General features: G+C 41.2%; 1 protein-coding gene across 5 annotated transcripts in view; it reads left to right on the top strand.

The window, feature by feature from the left end:
* The window catches only part of kiaa1328 (KIAA1328 ortholog), a 179,900-nt gene that overhangs the window by 106,622 nt on the left and 51,344 nt on the right, over positions 1–21,934 (top strand). For all 5 annotated transcript variants that reach the window (XR_009645001.1, XR_009645000.1, XM_060829546.1 and 2 more), the window contains 2 exons: positions 3,165–3,358; positions 13,816–13,921. Coding sequence is in view for 3 of the 5 variants with exons in the window: in XM_060829546.1 (XP_060685529.1) it covers positions 3,165–3,358; positions 13,816–13,921 (300 nt within the window). In the remaining 2 variants the exon portion in view is untranslated. The remainder of the gene's footprint in view (positions 1–3,164; positions 3,359–13,815; positions 13,922–21,934) is intronic.

The raw sequence follows: 21,934 nt of genomic DNA, 5'->3' as shown, positions 1-21,934 counted from the left end.
CAGATTTGGCAGATTTGAGCTATTGGGGGAGATTGAATAGGCTGAGGCTGTTTCCTTGAATGTCAGATGCTGAAGGGTGACTTTGTAGAGGTTTATAAAATCATGAGGAGCACGGATAGAATAAATAGACAAAGTCTTCTCCCTGTGGTGGAGTAGACCAGAACTAGAGGGCATAGGTTTAGGGTGAGAGGGGAAAGATATAAAAGAGACCTAAGGGGCAATCTTTTCACGCAGAGGGTGGTATGTGTATGGAATGAGCTGCCAGAGGATGTGGTGGAGGCTGGTATAATTGCAACATTTAAGAGGCATTTAGATGGGTATATGAATAGGAAGGGTTTGGAGGGATATCGGCCAGGCGCTGGCAGGTGGGACGAGATTGGGTTGGGATATCTGGTCAGCATGGACGGGTTGGACCGAAGGGTCTGTTTGCATGCTGTACATCTCTATGACTCTGTGACTGTATGAGGTTAAGTGCTGGGCAAACATTTGGCAGCTGGAATCTAAAATGTGAAACGTTTGCCTTTGCCCTCTAGTTCTAGACTCCCCGACACCAGGGAAAAGACTTTGTCTATTTATCCTATCCATGCCACTCATAATTTTGTAAACCTCTACAAGATCATCCCTCATCCTCCGATGCTCCAGGGAAAACAGCCCCAGTCTGTTCAGCCTCTCCCTGTAGCTCAGATCCTCCAACCCTGGCAACATCTTTGTAAATCTTTTCTGAACCCTTTCAAGTTTCACAACATCTTTCCGATAGGAAGGAGACCAGAATTGCACGCAATATTCCAACAGTGGCCTAACCAATGTCCTGTACAGCCGCAACATGACCTCCCAACTCCTGTACTCAATACTCTGACCAATAAAGGAAAGCATACCAAACGCCTCCTTCACTCTCCTATCTACCTGCGACTCCACTTTTGAGGAGCTATGAACCTGCACTCCAAGGTCTCTTTGTTCAGCAAAACTCCCTAGGACCTTACCATTACATGTATAAGTCCTGCTAAGATTTGCTTTCCCAAAATGCAGCACCTTGCAGTTATCTGAATAAAACTCCATCTGCCACTTCTCAGCCCATTGGCCCATCTGGTGGAGATCCTGTTGTAATCTGAGGTAATCCTCTTCGCTGTCCACTACACCTCCAATTTTGGTGTCATTTGCAAACTTACCAACTGTCCCTCTTATGCACACATCCAAATCATTTATGTAAATGACAAAAAGTAGAGGGCCCAGCACCGATCCTTGTGGCACTCCACTGGTCACAGGCCTCCAGTCTGTAAAACAACCCTCCACCACCACCCTCTGTCTTCTACCTTTGAGCCAGTTCTCCCTGTATTCCGTGAGATCTAACTTTGTTAATCAGTCTCCCATGGGGAACCTTGTCGAACGCTTTACTGAAGTCCATATAGATCACATCTACTACTCTGCCTTCATCAATCGTCTTTGTTACTTCTTCAAAAAAACTCAATCAAGTTTGAGAGACATGATTTCCCATGCACAAAGCCATGTTGACTATCCCGAATCAGTCCTCTTCGATGATGTGATGGGTGGTTATGGAAAGGTTGTTTCCCCTTGTGGGAGAGTGTAGTACCAGAGGGCACAATCTCAGAATAAGGAGTTACATATTTAAGACAGAGAGAAGAAGGAAATTTCTTCTGTCTGTTGTTAATCTGTGGAATTCTTTATCATGGAGGGCTGTTTATGCTTGACCACTGAGTATATTCAAAGCTGAAATAGATTTTTGATTTCCTTAGTGATTAAAAGTGTACTTCAGCCTTGAATATATTCAGTGACCTAGAATAAACAGTCCTCTGTGATAAAGAATTTCACCAATTAACAATGTTCAAAAGAAATTCCTCCTCATCTGTCTTAAATGTTTCCAACACAAGCACATCTTTCCTTCGATAATGGGTCCATAACTGTTAAGGTTATTGGTAAATGGCGGGGAAGTGGAGTTGAGGGTAATGAGATCAGACCTTAATGTGTTATCAACTTCCAAATCCATGCCTATCTTTTCTCTAATTCTGTGTTTGAATTCTGCCTATCGGGTCCTGACTACGTGTACTGAAACTATCCTTATTGAAATAACAAATGACACTCCTGTGACTGATTTAAGCTATCCTTCCTCAACCTTCCCACCCTACATGCAACCTTTAACGTGCTGCTCTGATGCTCACGTGAGTGGAGCTTCTGTTGCCTGTTTCCATTCTTGTCTGTTCAACCACAGCCTGAGAATAACCTGTAATGGCTTCTCTTCCCACTATTGCCTGCCCTATTTTCCAAGGATCTATTCTTGGACCTCACCTTCAGTTTTCGCCATCACCTGTTGCCCATCAGCAATGCTCCCAAATATCAGTATCAGTGTCTCCATGCTGATCATAAGCAGCCTTTCCTCACGATCCAGTTTTTCATAATCCAGCAATACCTCAATCTTAAAAAAAATCTTGTTTTGTCCAATCCATAGATGGCTTTAATCCTTCCTATATTACTCACCTCTTCAACCATATAAGCCTTTGAGATGATGGCTTGAATTCCAGCTTCTTGTACATGCCTAACTTTACTTGCTTGTAATTAGTATGCTGTAGAATATCTGGCATAAATCTCTTTGCCTCACCACATATCACTCTCTAAGATGCTCCTTAAAAGCTGTCTCTTCTGTCAGTTCTCTTAATATCATCTGTGTCATTTGTATTCTAGTTTCATAACACTCCAGTGAAGTGCCTTAGGATGTTTTCTAACATTAAAAGTGCTAAATTGTTGTTGCAGTGTGTGGAGCACTGCACCGTTACTGTACTTTGGAAGAGATATTAAACCTAGGCCCCATTTGTCCCCTCAGACAGACAGAAATTATTCTGTGACACTAATTAGTAGTCATGGGCATTCTCCCAATGCCTTGCCTGATATTTATTTCTGAACTAACTTTTCTGAAATTGGATTAACTGGTTATTTGGTGAGAGACAAAAAATGCAGATGCTGGAATCCAACAAAACATACAAATATTAGTTGCTGGGTTTTTAATATTACAATATTCCAAAATGTGTTTATCTTCTGCAAAGTGCTTTGGAACCTTGAAGGCATGATAGGTGCTTATCCAAATGCAAATACCTCTTATTTTTTCTCTATTTAAACTTGGAGATATGAGGCTAAGAATTGATTTTTTTTTGCAGGTATTTGAGATCAGAGGATGATCTTTTTCATGGTAATTTGCAACATCAGGAAAGGAACATCAAAGCATCGATAACAGAACCATGGGAAAGATTAAATGCTGGAAACAAAGTTTTAGAACCTTTTAATCCAGAATTGGATGCCTTTAGATGTACAGCCTCTTTATACCCTACTTGTGCTCAAAATAGAGAAACAGGTATCTATTTTATACTTGCATATAACATTCAAGTATGTATGCCCTTCTGTAATATGTGTTGAAAATCATAACTTTGAAAAATACAAATTTGCATGAAGTATTTGAAATTGATGTTTAAAAAAATCATATTTCAGAAGTGCTAATTCCATGAAAGATACTGTTCTTCCATTGATAAGTATTGAATAACACAAGTGCAAGGATGCAGAATTTTATAATGTTTGGCTGTCTCAATTTTCCATTAATCCCAATTGCTGTTCCTCAAAAAATGCTCCCATTCCTTTACTGGAAGCATAACTTTGTATATTGTGGATTTCTTTTCATTTATAGGGGACGACAGAGAATGAAATGTGGTTTTGACCTGTATCCAATGCTTATCAATATACTTCTAATGCTTTCACTAAGTTGTTTTTCTTTGTTTCCATTAGTTTTGGGGTGGGGGGTGGGGGAAAGAGCGTGGGGGGAAGAAGTTTGTCACCTTCAGTCTGGACAAGTTGGACTGAAGGGTTTGTTTCCATGCTGTATGACTCTAGGTTACTCAAACATGACCTTTCCTTAACTTCAAAATTGATGTGAATTTTTTATGTTCTCTTTTGTTTACACAATGTACTTACATACAACCCATGTGCCTAGGCATAATTACGGAATTGATTGTAATTCCTGCACTCGCAAAAGAAATACATTTTGAGTAGCATCAAGTCTCTTCATATTTAGTTCTTGTTCCAGAAGTGCCACCCTTGCCCAATGGTAGCACTTTTGCATGTTGACTCCGGAGTTTGTGCATTGAAGCTCCGCTTAGTGATTTAAAAACACATAATCTGGGTTGACACTTTTTCATGTTTCTGAAGGAGAGTTGTACTGTTGGAGATGGCATTATCGTGATGAAGAGTTAAACTGAGACGTTCCTGATTGTTTACAACTACCTGAACAATCCTGAAATAACGCCACAGAGGCTGGTATCACGTCCTCAAGTCACCCTTTATTTACACGTGGAGAATCTTTGACACTGATCCAACCTCCTCAGAGCCAGCTCTCAGAGTGATTTGAAACTCTGATGCTCCCCTGACTGACCTCATTACAATCACTACAAATCCCATTTTACCATAAGAAGATCCTACTAAGCTAACCAATTTTAATGCTCAGCTAACACCACCAAAATGACTTATTGGTCAAGTCGTTTGTGCATAAATGTAGTAATGACATTTCTGCACAAAAGAACAATTTGCTGCTTGTGAAGCTTTTTGAGATGTCTAAAAGATGTGATAAGTGCTGTATAAATGCTAAATTTTTTTCTTGTTCCTTGTCACTCTTTTAAGGAAAACATTTAACATTATTGCTTCTTCAGTTTTTGCTCATATTTTCATATGGATGAATTGTTAATTGAGAATGAAATCAAAGGATATAAGGAGTTGATTCAATTTGGAGTTAAGGCTGCAATCAGATCAACCATGGTCTTGTCAATGGTAAAGTAGGCAGAGAGGCTGAATGGTCTGTTGCTCCTAATTCATACGTTTGTATGCATATTTCCCTAAATTTTCTGCTTAGGTATCTCTAATAACAGAAATAAAAATAGAAGTTGCTGATAAAACTCAGCAGGCCTGGCAGCATCTGTGAAGAGAAATCAGAGTGAATGTTTCAGCTCCAGTGACCGACCCTCCATTCTGATTTCTCATCGTAGATGCAGCCAGACTTGCTAAGCTTTCCTAGCAACTTCTGTTTTTGTTTCTGATTTATAGCATTCACAGTTCTTTCATTTATTCTTTTATTTAAGTATCTCTAATCATGTTTCTTTCCCTCCCATATTTCCACAATGGCCTCAACCAAGTATCATATAAAAATGCATGTTCTTGGTGATGATACCAGCTGTCCCCTTCCTCCTTTTGAGCTTCAGTTTTCTCAACACGAGTTGTAAATGTGCTATTGATTTGAAGCTTTGTCCTGTCTCCAACTTGAATCTGACTGCACACAAGCTCAGAGCCACAGTCAGCTGTACGTCCAACCTCATGTCTTCTGTAGTATAAAGACAGACTACTTTCAGCTGTATGACATTACCCATCTCCATCCCTCTGTCAGACCACATACTCCTGAAACCATTGACAATGTTGATCGCCTCTCTGTTTAGTTATTCTGATGTTCTAGCTGCCTTTCCTTCATTCATTCTGTGTACAGTTCGGCTCATCCAAAACTTTGTTTGCTGTATGCTATTCTGTACCAGTTATCACTCATCACCCTTGTGACACAATTATAGAAATTTAGAAGACAGAAAGAAGCCATTCAGCCCATTTTTTTTTTTAAATGAATCAGCTGGAAAAGAGCTGTTTTGTTGAAATACAGATCCCTGCTCTTGGTCCATTATCTAGTTAGTTATGGCAATTCAAGTGCAAATAGCAGTAATTATAAATGGGATTTGGGTTTCAGCCAATGAGTTCCTGGCCCTCATTACTATCTGGATGGTATTTTCTCCAATCAGCTCCCCTCTAATCCTTGCAACAATTTAGTTAGACATAATTGCTTAGTTATAAACTTTCTGTTAAAGGAAGCAGTTCCCACCTATTGACTCTATTGAGGCTCCTTGTTTTCATTGAATTAAATCTTCCTTCTGCTTCTTCTTTTCCAAACAAAGCATGATCAGACTTTGCAATTTTCCTTAAAGCTAAATATTTCTAATCCAGTAAATCTTATCTGTGACTTTTAGTGGTAGCCTAGCCAGTGTTTATACATTTCCATTGTCCATGCCGGTATCAGTTAAGACTGGCCACCGCATACTCCTTGTGGAGACTAAGTCCTGCCTTCACATTAAGAATGCCTTCCATCATCGTGTTGTATACCATTATCACTATGGTAGATGGATCTAACAACTTAGGAATGAACTCCATAACGTGCTGTGGGCCATCAGATGAAACAGAATTGTACTTCAGCACAATTTATAACCTCATGGGCCAGGCATTTTGCTCACTCAACCTTTACCACCAAGCCAAGATTTTAACCCTGGTTCAATGGAGATTGCAGGAGAGGCAGAGATACCAGGGGCAGCACCAGGCATACTTAAAAATGAGGTATCAATCTGCTGAAGCTACCAAACAGGATTATCTGCATGCCAAGCAGTATAAATAGCAAGTGATAGACAGAGCTAAGTGATCCCACATCCAACAGACCAGAACTAAGGTCTGCAGTCCTGCCACATCCAGACGAATGATGGTGGACAATTAAACAACTCTCAGGAGGAGGAGACTCCACAAATATCCTCATCCTCAATGATGGAAGAACCCAACACATCCATGCAAAGGATATTTCTTAAGCATTCACAGCAATCTCTAGCCAGAAGTGTCATGTGGATGTCAGCCAATCCGATTCACTCCGCATGATATCAAGAATTGGATGGAATCACCGAATACTGCAAAAGCTGTGGAAACTGACAATATTCCAACAGTAGCAATGAGAATTTGTGCTCCAAAAGTTGCCTCTGTCCTCACCAAGCTATTCCAGTACTCTTACAACACTGGCATCTACCTTACAATGTGAAAATGCCCGGATATGTCCTGTATGCAAAAAACAGGACAAATCCAACCTGGCCAATTATCACCCCGTCAGTCTACTCTCAGTTATCAGTGATGTGATGGAAGATATTGTCAACAGTGTTATCAACATATGCTCCGAAATAACCTGCTCAGTCACGCCTAGTTTGAGTTCCAGCAGGGCCATCAGCTGCTGACCTCATTAAGCATGGTAAAAGAGCTTAATTCCAGAAGTGAGTTAAAAGCAACAGCTCTTGACATCAGGGCTGTATTTCACTGAGTGCGGCATCAAGGAGCCCTAGCAAAACTGGAAACAATGATATTGATGAGAAATTGCTGGTTGGAGTCATGCCTGACACAGAGGAAGATGGTTGTGGTATTGGAGGTCAGTCACCTCAGCTCCAGGATATCTCTACAGGATTTCCTCAGGGTTGTGTCTTAGGCACAAGCGTCTTAAGTTGTTTCATCAATGATCTTAGGTTAGAAGTGAGGATGTTTGCCGATGATTACACAGTGTTCAACACCAGTCACAGCTCCTCCAATAACAAGATCATAAGACATAGGAGTTGGCAGTAAGGCCATTCGGCCCATTGAGTCCACTCTGCCATTTAATCATGGCTGATGGGTATTTCAACTCCACTTACCGAAACTCTCCCTGTAGCCCTTAATTCCTTGCGAGTTAAAGAAGTTATCAATCTCTGCTTTGAAGACATTTAACATCCCAGCCTTCACTGTGCTCCGTGGCAATGAATTCCACAGGCCCACCATTCTCTGGTTGAAGAAGTGTCTCCTCATTTCCGTTGTAAATTGACCCCCTCTAATTCTAGGGTTGTGCCCCTGGGTCCTAGTCTCCCCACCTAATGGAATCAAATTCCTAGTGTCCACCCTTTCTGATGAAGGGCTTATGCCCGAAACGTCGAATTTCCTATTCCTTGGATGCTGCCTGACCTGCTGTGCTTTAACCAGCAACACATTTTCAACTCCACCCTTTCTAAGCCATGCATTATCTTATAAGTTTCTATTAGATCGCCCCTCAACCTTCTAAACTCTAGTGAATACAATCCCAGAATCCTGAGCCCTTCATTGTATGTTAGACCTACCATTCCGGGGATCATCCGTGTGAATCTCCGCTGGATACGCTCCAGTGCCAGTATGTCCTTCCTGAGGTATGGGGCCCAAAATTGGACACAGTATTCTAAACGGGGCCTAACTAGAGCATTACAAAGTCTCAGAAGCACATCACTGCTTTTATATTCCAACCCTCTTGAGATAAATGACAACATTACATTTGCTTTCTGAACCACGGACTCAACCTGCAAGTCAACCTTTAGAGAATCCTGGACTAGCGCTCACAGATCCCTTTGTACTTTGGCTTTATGCATTTCCTCACTGTTTAGAAAATAGTCCATGTCTGTGTTTTATTTTAAAAGTGCAAGACCTCGCATTTGCTCATATTGAATTTCATCAGCCACTTCCTGTGGCCTTCCCACTTCCTCAGTACTACCTGCCTGTTCACCTAACTTCGTATCATTGACGAACTTCGCCAGAATTTCCCCAGTCCCTTCATCCAGCTCGTTAATATAGGGCGGCCCCAACACTGAACCCTACGGGACACCACTTGTCACCAGCTACCATTCTGATAAAGAACCTTTTATCCCAACTCTCTGCCTTCTGTGAGACAGCCAATCTTCAATCCATGCCAGTAGCTTATCTCAAACACCATGGGCCCTCAGCTTACTCAGCAGCCTCCCATGAGGCACCTTATCAAGGACTTTTTGGAAGCCTAGATAGATAAATCCACTGGATTTCCCTGGTTTAACCTACTTCTTACCTCTTCAAAGAGTTCTAACGGATTTGTCAGGCACGACCTCCCCTTACTAAATCTATGCTGACTTGTTCTAATCTGACCCTGCACTTCCAAATATTTAGAAATCTCATCCTTAATGATGGATCCTAGAATCTTACCTACAACCGAGGTTAGACTAATCGGCTGATAATTTTCCATCTTTTGTCTTGATCCTTTCTTGAAAAAGGTGGTTATAACAGTGATTTTCCAATCATCTGGGGCTTTAGTTGATTCCAGTGATTTTTGAAAGATCACAACCAATGCCTCCGCTATTTCTTCATCCACCTCTCTCAGAACTCTAGGATGTAGCTCATCGGGGCCAGGAGATTTATCAATTTTTAGACCTTTTAACTTTTCTAGCACTTTCTCTTTTGTAATGGTTACCATACTCGACTCTGCCTGCTGACTTTCCTTAATTGTTGGGATATTACTCATATCTTCCACTGTGAAGACTGATAGAAAGTATTTAAGTTCTGCAGCTATTTCCTTATCTCCCATCACTAGCCTTCCTGCATCAATTTGGAGCAGTCCAATTCCTACTTAAGCCTCTCATTTGTTTCTTATGTATTGAAATAAAATTTTACTATCATTTCTACTATTACTGGCTGGCTTACCTTCATATTTGATCTTCTTTCTTATTTCTGTCGTTGTTATCCTCTGTTTTTGTAGTCTTCCCAATCTTTTGATTTCCCTGTGCTCTTGGCGACATTATAGGCCCTCTTGTTCTTTGATACATTTCCTGACTTGCTTGGTCAGCCATGGCTGTCTAATCACCCCCCCCCACAGATAATCTTTCTTTTTCTTTGGGATGAACCTCTGTACTGTGTCCTCAATTACACCCAGAACTCCTGCCATTGTTGTTCTACTGTCTGCCCCACTAGGCTCTGCTTCCAGTCAGTTTTCGTCAGTTTCTCTCTCATGCCCCTTTATTTAACTGTAACACCATTTCATCTGATTTTGCCTTCTCTCTTCCAAACTGCAGACTGAACTCTACCATATTATGATCTCTGCCTCCTAAGTGTTCCCTTACTTTGAGATCTTTTGTAAAGTCTGGCTCATTACATAGCACTAAGTCCAGAGTAGCCCGCTCCCTTGTGGGCTCCATCACAAACTGTTCCAAAAAGCCATCCTGCAAGCATTCTATGAATTCCCTTTCTTTGGATCCACTGGCAATATTATTCACCCAGTTTATTTGCGTATCGAAGTCCCCCATGATCGCCGTGACCTTGTCTTTCTGACATGCCCTATTTATTTCCTGGTACATCATGTGCCCCTGGTCCTGACTACTGCTGGGATGTCTGTACATAACTCCTATTATGGTTTTTTTTTGCCTTTGTGGTTCCTCAACTCCACCCACACAGACTCCACATCACGTGGCCCTGTGTCATTCAGTGCAATAAATTTAATTTCATTCTTAACTAACAAGGTAACCCCGCCCCCTCTGCCCATCTCACTGTCTTTTTGATAAGTTGTAAATCCTTGTTGTAAACTGCCCTGCAACCATGTCTCTGTGATGCCTGCCACATCATAATCATTCACAATTTGATAATGAAGCATTCCATGGTCAAATGGAACAAGACCTGGACAGTATTGAGGCTTGGCCTGACAAGTGGCAAGTAACATTTGCACCATATGAATGGCGGGCAATGATCATCTCCAATAAGAGACAACCTTACCACTACGCCTTGAAAGCCAATGATGTTACCATCACTGAATCCCCACTATCAACATCCTTGGGGTTACCATTGACCAGAAACTCAGTTGGACTCCTCATATAAACAAAGTGGCTCAAGAGCAGGCCAGTCTTGGGATTACTGAAGCATGAAACTTACCTCCTGAATCCCAAAGCCTACCCATCATCTACAAGGCTTAAGTCAGGAATGTGATAGAATTCTCCTTTTGTCGTTTGGTTGCAGCTCCAACAACACTCAAGAAGTTTGATATCATCCGGACAAAACAACTCTCTTGATTGGCAGTACATCCACAAACATCCACTCCTTCCACTACCAAAGTACAGTAGGAGTAGTGTGCCCTATCTAAAAGATGTACTACAGAAATTCACCAAAGATCCTTAGACAACACCTCCCAAATCCACGATCACTTCAATCTAGAAGGACAGGAGAAGCAGATACCACCATCACCTGCACATTTCTCTCCAACCCTCTCTTCAATCACAGTTTGAAATGTAATGCTGTTCCTTCGGTGGTGGGTCAAAATCCTGGAACTCTGTCTAATGGCATTGTGGGTTTACCAGCAAGTGGGCTGCAGTGTTTCAAGAGGGTAGCTAGGGATGGATAGTTAATACTGAGCAGCCTCATTCTATGAGAGAATGAAAAAAAACTTCCCAGTTCTTATTATCGATGCCTAAGTCTTTGTCAAAAAAAAGGAAATATTCCTAATGCAAATTTTGTTTTTGCTGACCCTTACTGACTCCCATTCACCAATACATCATGGTTAAAATTATTATTGACCATTGCTGAAAAATGGTGCATTTTAACAAAAGTCTTGTCTTGCACTCATCAGAACAATTCAATAGAATCTCAATTTGAATAGAACAACATCTGGTAATTGTTTTAAGTTTTCTCTCCCTTTTACTACTTTATTTTGTAAAGACTGTATATTTTATACTCTTCTGTATTTTTTTTATTGTGGGCTAAAATGAGAAAACAACTGTTTTAAAAACCTATGATTGTGGAGGATTTGTGCACTTTTTAAAAATGTGTTTCCCCGCAAAGTTGTAAGTCATATTTATCTTGCTGCTGTTCATGCAGTAGAGGTGGTTAATTGTATAAGCATGGCACTAGGGTTTATATACAAAATGAAATTTATTGCAAACAGTAAGCTCCTTCCACTACCTTTGTAGTATAGTGATCTTTTGTCGATGACAGGTCAACATTTATGTGGTTGGCTCATGGCTAGCTGAACAGCTTGTGGGTGTGCATGATATTGCCAGAAGCCTTCGGACTATAGGGAATAGAATTGGTGCGTCTCTTCATACTAGGAAAACCTGAAACCTGAAGAAAGTCTGTTACCGTATCTCACCAGTTGCTATAAGTTGTTAGTTTAACCATTACGTCAGAGACTTTAGAAGTTGTGAACCAGTCACTCTAAGATGCTGATTCAAGGAAGTGAAAAGTACCTGCAGAAGAGAGATTGAACAGCAGCAAGTCCTGGCAAGTAAAACAATCATTTCAGCTATCCCCATGGATAGGAAAGAATAAATAGCGTGCGGGAATGTAATCTAGCAGCATTAATTGAAATGCGTCTTAAACATACTGAGGGCTGAGTACTTATTATTTAAGAATACAAAGTATTCAGGTATAATAGGAAAGGAAAAAAAAAGTTGAATTTTAGTGCTGTTTAACAAAGACATTCTAGTCTTTTGAAAAACATGTCCATCTGGTTAGAATTTAGATGCAAAGAGTTACTATCATTCTGTTATGGGATATTCTATAACCTGCAAATCTAGAGACAGAATCAAGAGAGCACCATTGCAGATAATTCACAAAGATAAACAAGAACTTTTGTATGTATTATTGAGGCACTTTAATTACTGAGCATCAGTTGGAAAAGTTGGACAGCCAGCATGGACTCAATATGCTTTAATGACTCCTATGACCCAATGACGTCATGGGTTTCTAAAAGATGTGTCAGTAGTGACTGGGGACGTTACTTTAGATTCATGAAAGTTCTTAATAGATTGAATGTAAGCAAATGTAACAAAACACTGTCCAAGAAAGGAGGGAGAAGGAAAACTGTGATCTGCAGGGCAATTCACCTGACTTTAGTTGTCAGCAAACTGGTGGAATATGTTATTAAGTTATCAGAATTATACAAATAGGTCATTGCAGAATTAGACAGACTACATACTCAACATGGTTTACGAAAGTGGAATAATGTTGCACAATTTTCTTTTTAGAATATACTGCAGAATGGTAGGGATAGAGGGGAGTCAGTAAATGCAATATATTTTGATTTTGTAGACATCCCAAGAAGGCTGTCCAAGAAAGGTAATACTAGAATTAAAGGTTGATAAAGTTGGACATAATAGATTAACATGAATGGAAGATTGATTCATGGATGGAACACTGGAAGTAGAGATTTAAAACAAAAAGCAGGCTGTAACTGTGGAATGTCACAAGTATTGTTGCTAGGACCTTACCTAATTACAATCTACATTAATGATGCAGATAAGACAGTAATGTATCGAAAGTTTGCTGATAATTCAAAGTAAGTAAGGACATTAAACTGTATGGTGGACACAACAAGGCTGCACAGAAATAAAGACATTAAATGATTGGACAAAAAGGTGGCAAATAGAATATGGAATTATCCATTTTGGTGCTAAGAATGGGAAAATAAAGTTTTTTTTTTAAACTGTAGTATTTGGATATTGATGTTCAGAAAGATGGGTGTGTACTTACAGAACAAACACGAAGTTAAAGTGCAGCCACAACAAGCAATTCAGAATAGCCCTTGTTACAAGGAGTTAAAATGCAAGAGTAAGGAAGCCTTGCTGCAATTGTAAAGGGCTTCAGTGATGTAACACCTTATGTACTATGTGCAGTTTTAATTTCAATATTTTTAAGTAAGGATAAACTTCCCTTGGAGGCTGTGCTACAAATTAGATAGTTGCCTATGATGGGAGGGATGAGCTAATCTAAGTGGCTGAGTAAATTGTTTCAATGTTATCTGGAATTTATAAGAACAGCCTCAGTTTAAGGAATTGATCACATAGGACTAAGAAATCTTGTCAATCTTTGGAATTCTCTGTCTCAAGAAATTCATAATTTGGTATATTCAAAGCTGAAGATCAACCATGATCCTGTTGATTGACTGGGCAGGATAGAGGAACAATTTAATGTATTAGTCGGTCTGACACATTTTTCAGGGTGTTTGCCTAAGTGCGCTGAGAATATAATTTCAGTTATTGCTTCAGCCAAAGTTCATACTTTGTCTCTTTAATTACACCCTCCAACAATACTCTGTAATTAGAACTAATATATTGTTCAGATTTTTCAATCTGTAATTTATTTCAAGATTGGTTAATTAAATTTTATCTATGCTGTGCTCAATTAACTACAATTTCTTTTACATAGGGACTCCACTTTTGAAAAAAGATGTGGCTACTTCTCCCCTTCTATTACTTACCAAAAATGAATCTGTCAGCACAGCAACATCACCCTTTTGGGTTGAATCAGCACGGTAAGTTGCCAGTTGAAATTTAAATCAACCACGTTTGGTAAGGCAAAAGTTCAACTTCCGTTCTGAACTTCTAAAATAATTGTGTAGTGATTATTAGATGAACACTTAAATTCTGCCATGACAAGTAGGGAAATTTATATTAGTCCAAGAGCAGTAGTTCTGTAATAATTGCTGGCATACCATAAAAATCCAAATAGTCCAATGATTTTCTTCAAGGATGGGATGTGTAACACCTACCTACCTACCTACCTACTGACTTCTATATAACACAAATACCATGCAACATGAATGGCTGTTGACATCCCAGAAAGGAATCTGGAGGAGGACAACAAATGCTACTGGGTCCACAGACATAATAAGAAAATATAAAAGCATAGAGTGTTATATGTTTGGTTATCACAAACTCCAACTTGAATATCGAATGCACCTGCTGAGGATTTTTTGCATCCATTTCTAGGATGGTGGGGTTGCTGCCAAGGTCAGCATTTATTGTTCATTAGTTAATGCCGTTGGACTTGGTGCTGATGATACTTCATAGTACTGTTTGGGAGGGTGTTCCAGAATCTTGATCTCATAACAACAAAAAGACACTATATTTCCATATCAGGTTGTTGCATGACAAGAAGAAATGTTTCAGGCAGTGCTATTCCCATATGTCTACAATTCTGATCTTTCGAGGTAGTAGGAGTTAAAGATTTGGGTGCTGCTTTTGAAGAAGCCTTGGTAAGTTGCTATAGCCAGTGTGCGAGTGCTAAAGAGTATGAATGTTAAGGTGATGTTTGGACACTTGACATGCATATGGCTTTATCCTGGATAGTATTGAACTGCTTCAATATTGTTAAAGTTGCATTCTGCCATGCAAGTGGAAAGCATTATGTTATATTCCTGACTAGTGCCTCATAGGTGGTAGACAAACTTTAAGGAGTCAGGAGGTGAGTTTAGCTGCAGAGTTTCCAGCCCCTTAGTATTAATGTGGCTGATCCAGTTAAGTTTCAGGCCAGTGGCTGTGCGCTCCATCCAGGATGTTGATGATGGTAGTTCAACTGTGGATAATACCTTGGACATTGGGGAAATGGTTTGAATCTGTGTTCTAGAAGATGGTATAATTTAGTATGTGTGTAACGTGAATATTGCTTGCCACTTGTAAACCCAGGTATGAATGTTGTCCAAATCTTTGTATGTGGACATGAACTATTTGAGTATCTGAGTAACGACTGCAAATGAACACAATTTTCTACAATGTTTCCAGTTCTGACTTGATACTGGAGGGAACTTCAATGAGGGAGTAGCTGAAGATGTTTGAGTATGGGACATTGCCCTGAAGACATTCTTGACCTAAGATGATTTGGCATTTAATGACTTTAACCAGTTTTATGCTAGGTATACTTAACTAATGGAGAGCTTTTCCCCAATACTGAGTTCAGTTTTGTATCTGGTAAACTAGTCCAGTAATACAACTGTAGTACTACTATTACTACCACCCTCTGCTACTCTGAATTTTGCCTAAAGAAGCAATTCCATGTTTTTAAAAGTTTTTTTTCCCTTGGTGTAATCTCAAAATGGAGTAAGAGAATTAAAGATTTATTGGTTTGTTTGAAATAGAATAACAACATGTATGCTCTATTCCTGATGAAGGGCTTTTGCCCGAAACGTCGATTTTACTGCTCCTCGGATGTTGCCTGAACTGCTGTATTCTTCCAGCACTACTACTCCAGAATCTGGTTTCCAGCATCTGCAGTCATTGTTTTTACCTAACAACATATATAGACTGTAGTTGGATTTTCAAACATACTCACACAATAAAGTATTGACTCGTGACTCAACTTAAAACACAGGTCTGTAAATGAGCATATTTGATTTTTAAAAAGTTGTTTGATAATCTGGCAATCAGATATTATTGTGAAATGAAAGCAAAGCTCATGACGTGGGATAGAAGATTAGTTGCGGGCAGAAAGCAGAGTGGGTATAAGTGGGTCATTATTTGACTGATGGGATGTGATGAGTAGAGATTCATAGAGGTTTGTGCAGGTGCCTCAACTTTTTATAATTTCAATCATGACTTAAATGAGGTGAGTGAAGACACAGTTGCTAAATTTGCAAATGACATAAACATAGGGAAAAAAATATAGTTTGAAGACATAAGGAAATTGTAAGCAGTTATAAATGGGTGAAGCAAGTGGTTAAATATCTGACTGATGGGGAAAATTTAGAATCTATTATAAAGTATATGATAGTTGGACATATGGAAAAGATTGGGCTGAATCACCATGGGTTTATGAAAAGAAGGTTGTGTTTGAATAACTTGTGGGAGTTTTTTGAGGATGTTACTTTCAGCATAAAGAGTTGACGTTCGGGCTTAGCCCTTCATCAGGACTGGGGAGGGAGAAGGGTGATAAGAAATAAATAGGAGGAGTAGGGTGGCTAGGGCAAAGGTAGTTGGGATGGTGATGGGTAGATGATGGTAGGAGGAGATTGTGATAGGTCAGTTGGAAGTGTGGAGCGAATAGGTGGGAAGGAAGATGAATAGGTTGGTCAGGTCAAGAGGGTGAAACCAAGTCGATGGAGTTGGGGGAGGGGAGATTTGGAAACTGGTCAATTCAGTGTTGAGGTCTTGTGGTTGTAGGCTCCCGAGGCAGTGTTCCTGCTCCAGTTTGTGGGTGGCCTTGTTTGGGCAGTGGAGGAGGCTCAGAATGGACATGTCATGAGGAGAATGGGAGGGTGTGTTGAAATTGATGGCTACAAGAAGATGGGGTTGTTTGGTGCTTATGGACTAGGGATGTTCCCTGAACTATTCCACGAGTTTGTGCTTGGTCTCTCCAATGTGAAAGAGACCACATTGAGAGCAACAAGTGCAGTAAATGAGGTTTGAGGATTTGCAAATAAATCTCTACCCGGTGTGGAATGACCCTTTTGAGGTCTTGGATGGTGGTGTGGTCGCAGGTTTTGCACCCCTTATGGCAGATGGGGAAGTTGCTAGGTGTGGACAGGGGGTTAGTGGGGAGTGTGGACTTAATGAGGGAGTCATGGAGGAAATGGTCCCTGTGGAATGCAGATAGGGTTGGGAGGGAAATATATTTTTGGTGGTGGGGTATGACTGTAGGTGGCAAAAATGGTGGAGGATGATATGCTGAGCTTGCAGAATAGTTGGATGGAATGCGAGGACCAGGGGCATTCTATACTTGTTGCAATTGTGGGGATGGAGTTCAAGGATGGAGGTGTGAGAAATAGAGGATTTGCAATTGAAGGCATCGTTGATAACAGGGGAGGGGAAATTGCAGTCCTGGAAGTAGAAAGACATCTGGGAAGTCCTGGAGTGAATCGCTCATCTGGGGAGCAGATTAGCTCAGATTCCCTACAGTGTGGAAACAGGCGCTTCAGCCCAACATGTCTACACAGACCCTCTGAAGACTAACCCACTCATATCCAATTCCCTCTGACTGATGCACCAAACACTATGGGCAATTTAGCAAGGCCAGTTCACCTGACCTGCACATCTTTGGACTGTAGGAGGAAACTGAAGTACTCAGATGAAACCTACGCAGACATGAAGAGAACATGCAAACTCCACACAGACAGTCCTCCGAGGCTGGAATCGAACCAGAATCCCTGATGCTGTGAGGCAGTAGTGCTAACCACTGAGCCACCGTGCCACCCAGAGGAGTGTGAATAAGGGATTGCATTTTTACAGGCGACAACGTGGGAGGAGGTCTAGTCAAGATAGCTGTGGGAGTTAGTGCATTTGAAATAGATGTCTGTGTTATGTCGATTGCTAGAGATGGTGTGATCCAGGAAGGAGGCATCAGAGATGCCCAGGTGAATTTGAGGTCAGGGTGGAGGACGTGGTTGAAGTGAATAAACTGTTCAAGTTCCTCGTGGGAGCACGAGGCAGTGCTGATATGGTCCTCAATGTAGCAGAGGAAAAGATACGGAATAATGGCACTGTAGCTGTGGACGAGGGATTGTTCCACATATTCGACAAAGAGGCATGCATAACTGGGACCCATGGGTACTCATTGCCACCATTCTGGTTTGAAGGAAGTGGGAAGATTTAAAGGAGAAGTTGTTCAGGGTGAGGACAAGTTCTGCCAATTGACTGAGAGTGTTGATGGTTGGAGATTGGGTGGGTCAGTAGAAGATGTCTAAATGGAGGGTGTTGAGGCCTTCCTTATGGAGGATGTAGGTATAGAGGGACTGGATGTCCATGGTGAAGATGAGGTGCTGAGGATGGGGAATCACATGGTGATCGAGGTGGTGGAGGGCATGGGTGGTGTCTCGAACGTATGTGGGGAATTCTTGAACGAAGGGGATAGGACGGAGTTGAGATAAACGGAGATGAGTTCTGTAGGGCAGGAGCAGCCGGAGATAATCAGTCGACCAAGGCAGTCAGGATTGTAGATTTTGGGCGGTATGGGGTTGGGAAACTGAGGTTAGAGGCTGAGGATGGGAGAATAATTTGGTCAATGAGATTGTGGATGGTCTTGGAGATGATGGCTTGGTGATGAGAGGTGGTGTTGTGGTTCGGGGGCAGCAGAAGGAGATGTTCGCGTCTGGCCTCAGCAATGTAGAGGTCGGTGCATCATACAACCACCATGCCTCCCTTGTAAGCTTGCTTGATTGTGAGGTTGGGGTTGGAGCGAAGGAAGTGCATTGCAAGAGCGGGAGGTTGGAGTGAATGAGGGGATGAAGAGTTTAAGGCAGTTAACATCGCGACAGCAGTTAGAGATTAAGTGTTTGAAGGTGGATAAGTGGCCAGCTTGGGGTGTCCAAGAAGATGGAGTATGTTGGAGGCAAGAAAAGGGGTTTTCGTAGAGTGGGTAGGAGTCACGATTGAAAAAGTAGACATATAGTTGGAGGCTACGGAAAAAGAGTTCAACATCGCAACTCATACGGAATTCACTCTCATGGGAGTGTAGTGGGTTGGTGAATCCTTTGCTAAAGACTGACAGTTCATCCTCAGTTTGGGCGGGGGTGGTGGAGGGAGGTCTGGGGGATTAGTAAATACCTAGCAGGCTTGGAACTGGGGATGAGACTGTCTCTGGAATGGGAGTGGTCATGTGATTGGCAGTGATACCAACAGTCATGTAACCAGTGGCATCCTTGAAGGCAGTGTGATCGCCAGCATCTGCAGAAGTGACATTGGCGGCGGTCATGGAGGCGGAAATAACATTGTCGGCAGCATTCGCATATGTGATGGCAGTGGTTGCAAGGGTGGAGGTGACACAATCATTGGTGGTCTTCCTTCAATCCTCCCACTTGCTGCAAACCAGAAGGGTGGCTATGAGTGCCCGGGTGGGTCCCAGCTATGCCTGCCTTTTTGTGGAACAGTCCCTCTTCCACAGCTAAACTGGCACTATCCCCCACTACATTAATGACTGTTTTGGCGTTGCTCCGTGCTCCCGCAGGGAGCTTGAACAGTTCATCCACTACACCAATGCCTTCTACCCTGACCTTAAATTCATTCAGACCATCTCTGACACCTCCCTCCCTTTCCTGGACCTCTCCGTCTCCAGTGACCGACTTAACACTGACATCTACTTCAAACTCAACGAATCCCACAGCGACCTTGACTACACCCCTTTTCATCCCATGTCCTGTAAAAATGCAATCCCTTACTCCCAACTCCTCCACCTCTGCTCCCGAGATGAGTGATTCCATCCAGGATATTCCAGATGTCCGCCAACTTCTAGGACTGCAATTTGCCCTACCCTGTTATCAATTATTAGGCCATAGTCAGTCCTGCAGGTCAAGTCTATTGAGTCCAAGGATCACAGATAAGTTGGTCAGGGAGCTGTGGAGACTTCAGTCAGTAAACTGGTCCATGCTCAGTCAGGACTGACCTCCTAAATCAGCCCAAGTGTTAGGCACCTACAACATTTCACATTCAGCTACCATCATTCCAACCACACTCATACCCACACTTTGAGACCTAAGACTCTGCAACTATATCCTCGACTTCTTGACATCCAGACCACAATCAGTAGGGATTGGTGACAGCATCTCCTCACAATAATCCTTAATACCAGTGCCCCTCAAGGCTGCATATTCATTCCGTCTATACTCCTATACATTCATGACTGTGTGGCCAAGGTCAGCTCTAACTCAGTTTACAAATTTGCTGATGACACCTGTCACAAAGTTGCTCCTTTTGCTAAAAGCCATTCCTTTTCTCAAGGATAATGCATCCTTGGTTTTTCTCAGAGGGGTTGTAAAACAGTCCGGGCTCCAAATCGGCTGGGTTGGTACAGAGATGAAAAGGGTATTGGGAGGCGTAAACAGATGAGAATTTAGGCCACAGCTTTCATGTTTTAGAAGTAACCTATATAATGAAAGGGGAGTGGTCAGTCCTGGAAACTAAATTCTTGTTAGTCGATTCAGTTCAGCAGTGGGCTGTGTGGAAACAGGCTGCATGACTCTCTGTTCTTCTGTCCTTCTAACTTTGACCTGTAAGCCTTTGTTTCATTTTTGCTCTGTATTTAAGGGGTTTGCTTATTGGAACTGTTGCACTTTTTTTTTGGAACAACATAACTAAGTTGAATTTGGATAGACTGAGTTCTGTGGGTATTCTATATTCTGTTCATTGTGTTTCATTGTGTAATTTTGCGAATAAATTTTTCTGTTTTAAAACCTGGTCGTCAACCGTGCTAACTTACTCTGGGTAATTTTCACACGACACTTACCAAAGAAAATAGCAAAGTTATGGTCTGGACTACCTGCTTAAGAATGTTTTGAATGGTCTTGCCTAGTCCACAACACACCATTGTCATGGGTCAGATCTTAAAAAAACGATGAGAAGGTGAGAGTTTAGGAAAAGAGACAGTTTAGTGGCATGGTGTAAAGACAACAAAATCCCTCCCTCATTGTCAATAAAATGAAGAACTAGTTATTGATTTCAGGAAGCGGAGTGGAGGACACGCCCTTGTCTGTATCTGTGGTGCTGAGGTGTAGGTTGTTAAGAACTTCAAGTTTCTAGGAGTAAATCAATCAACACCAATCTATTCTGGTCCATCCACATCAATGCCACAGTCAAGAAAGCACAACATCGTCTCAACTCAAAAGGAAATTTGGTATAAAAAATGAGGTCTGCAGATGCTGGAGATCACAGTTGAAAATGTGTTGCTGGTTAAAGCACAGCAGGTCAGGCAGCATCCAAGGAATAGGAAATTCGACGTTTCGGGCATAAGCCCTTCATCAGGAATGTCCACATTTGGCATGTCCACAATGACTCTTACCAATTTTTATAGATGTACCATAGAAAGCATCCTATCCAGGTGCATCACAGATTGGTATGGCAACTGCTCTGCCCAATACCGTGAGAAATTACAGAGAGGTATGAATGCAGCTCAGATTATTACAAAACAACAGACTTCCTTCCATTGACTCCGTCTATGTTCCTGCTGCCTTGGGAAAACAGCCAACATAATCAAGACCCCTTCCACTCCAGTTATACCTTTTTTCACCCTCCTCCATCAAGTAGAAGATGCAAAAGTTTGAAAACATGTACCAACAGATTTAAGAACAGCTTCTTCCATATATTATCATTCTTATGAATGGATGTTTCACATATTTGGGTTGATCTTTTTTTCCTGCACCTTCTCTGTAGCTATAACACTATTTTCTATATTCTGTTCTATTATCCTGATGTATTTATGTAAGATATGAGTTGTCTAATTAGCACACAAAACAATACTTTCCACTACCTCAGTATATGTGACAATAATAAATCAAACCAACTCAAGGAGAGGGAAAAAAAACTGTTCTCATTTGCCAACCTCTTACTACCTCAGTCTAGCATTGTATGTCCATTTAGAAGTCTGCACATTACTGTTCTTTAAAGATCTACTTTTAGCTGCCTCAAACTGTTGAAGTGGCTTTTGGATTTCTCTTGTTTTACGGCTATTTGGTTATTTTACTTCATTTCTGCAATCAATTAACTCTGAGGTTGGCTCATATAGGCTGTTCTTTTTGAATAATTCTAAACTATAAGTTCACTGTTCATTACGCTGTAGCTTCTGT

This window comes from Hemiscyllium ocellatum, chromosome 1 (assembly GCF_020745735.1).
Source record: "Hemiscyllium ocellatum isolate sHemOce1 chromosome 1, sHemOce1.pat.X.cur, whole genome shotgun sequence".
In the NCBI taxonomy this organism is placed as follows: Eukaryota; Metazoa; Chordata; class Chondrichthyes; order Orectolobiformes; family Hemiscylliidae; genus Hemiscyllium; species Hemiscyllium ocellatum.
The sequence above is the reverse complement of the archived record's forward strand: the minus strand, read 5'-3'. Positions and strand labels throughout refer to the sequence as shown.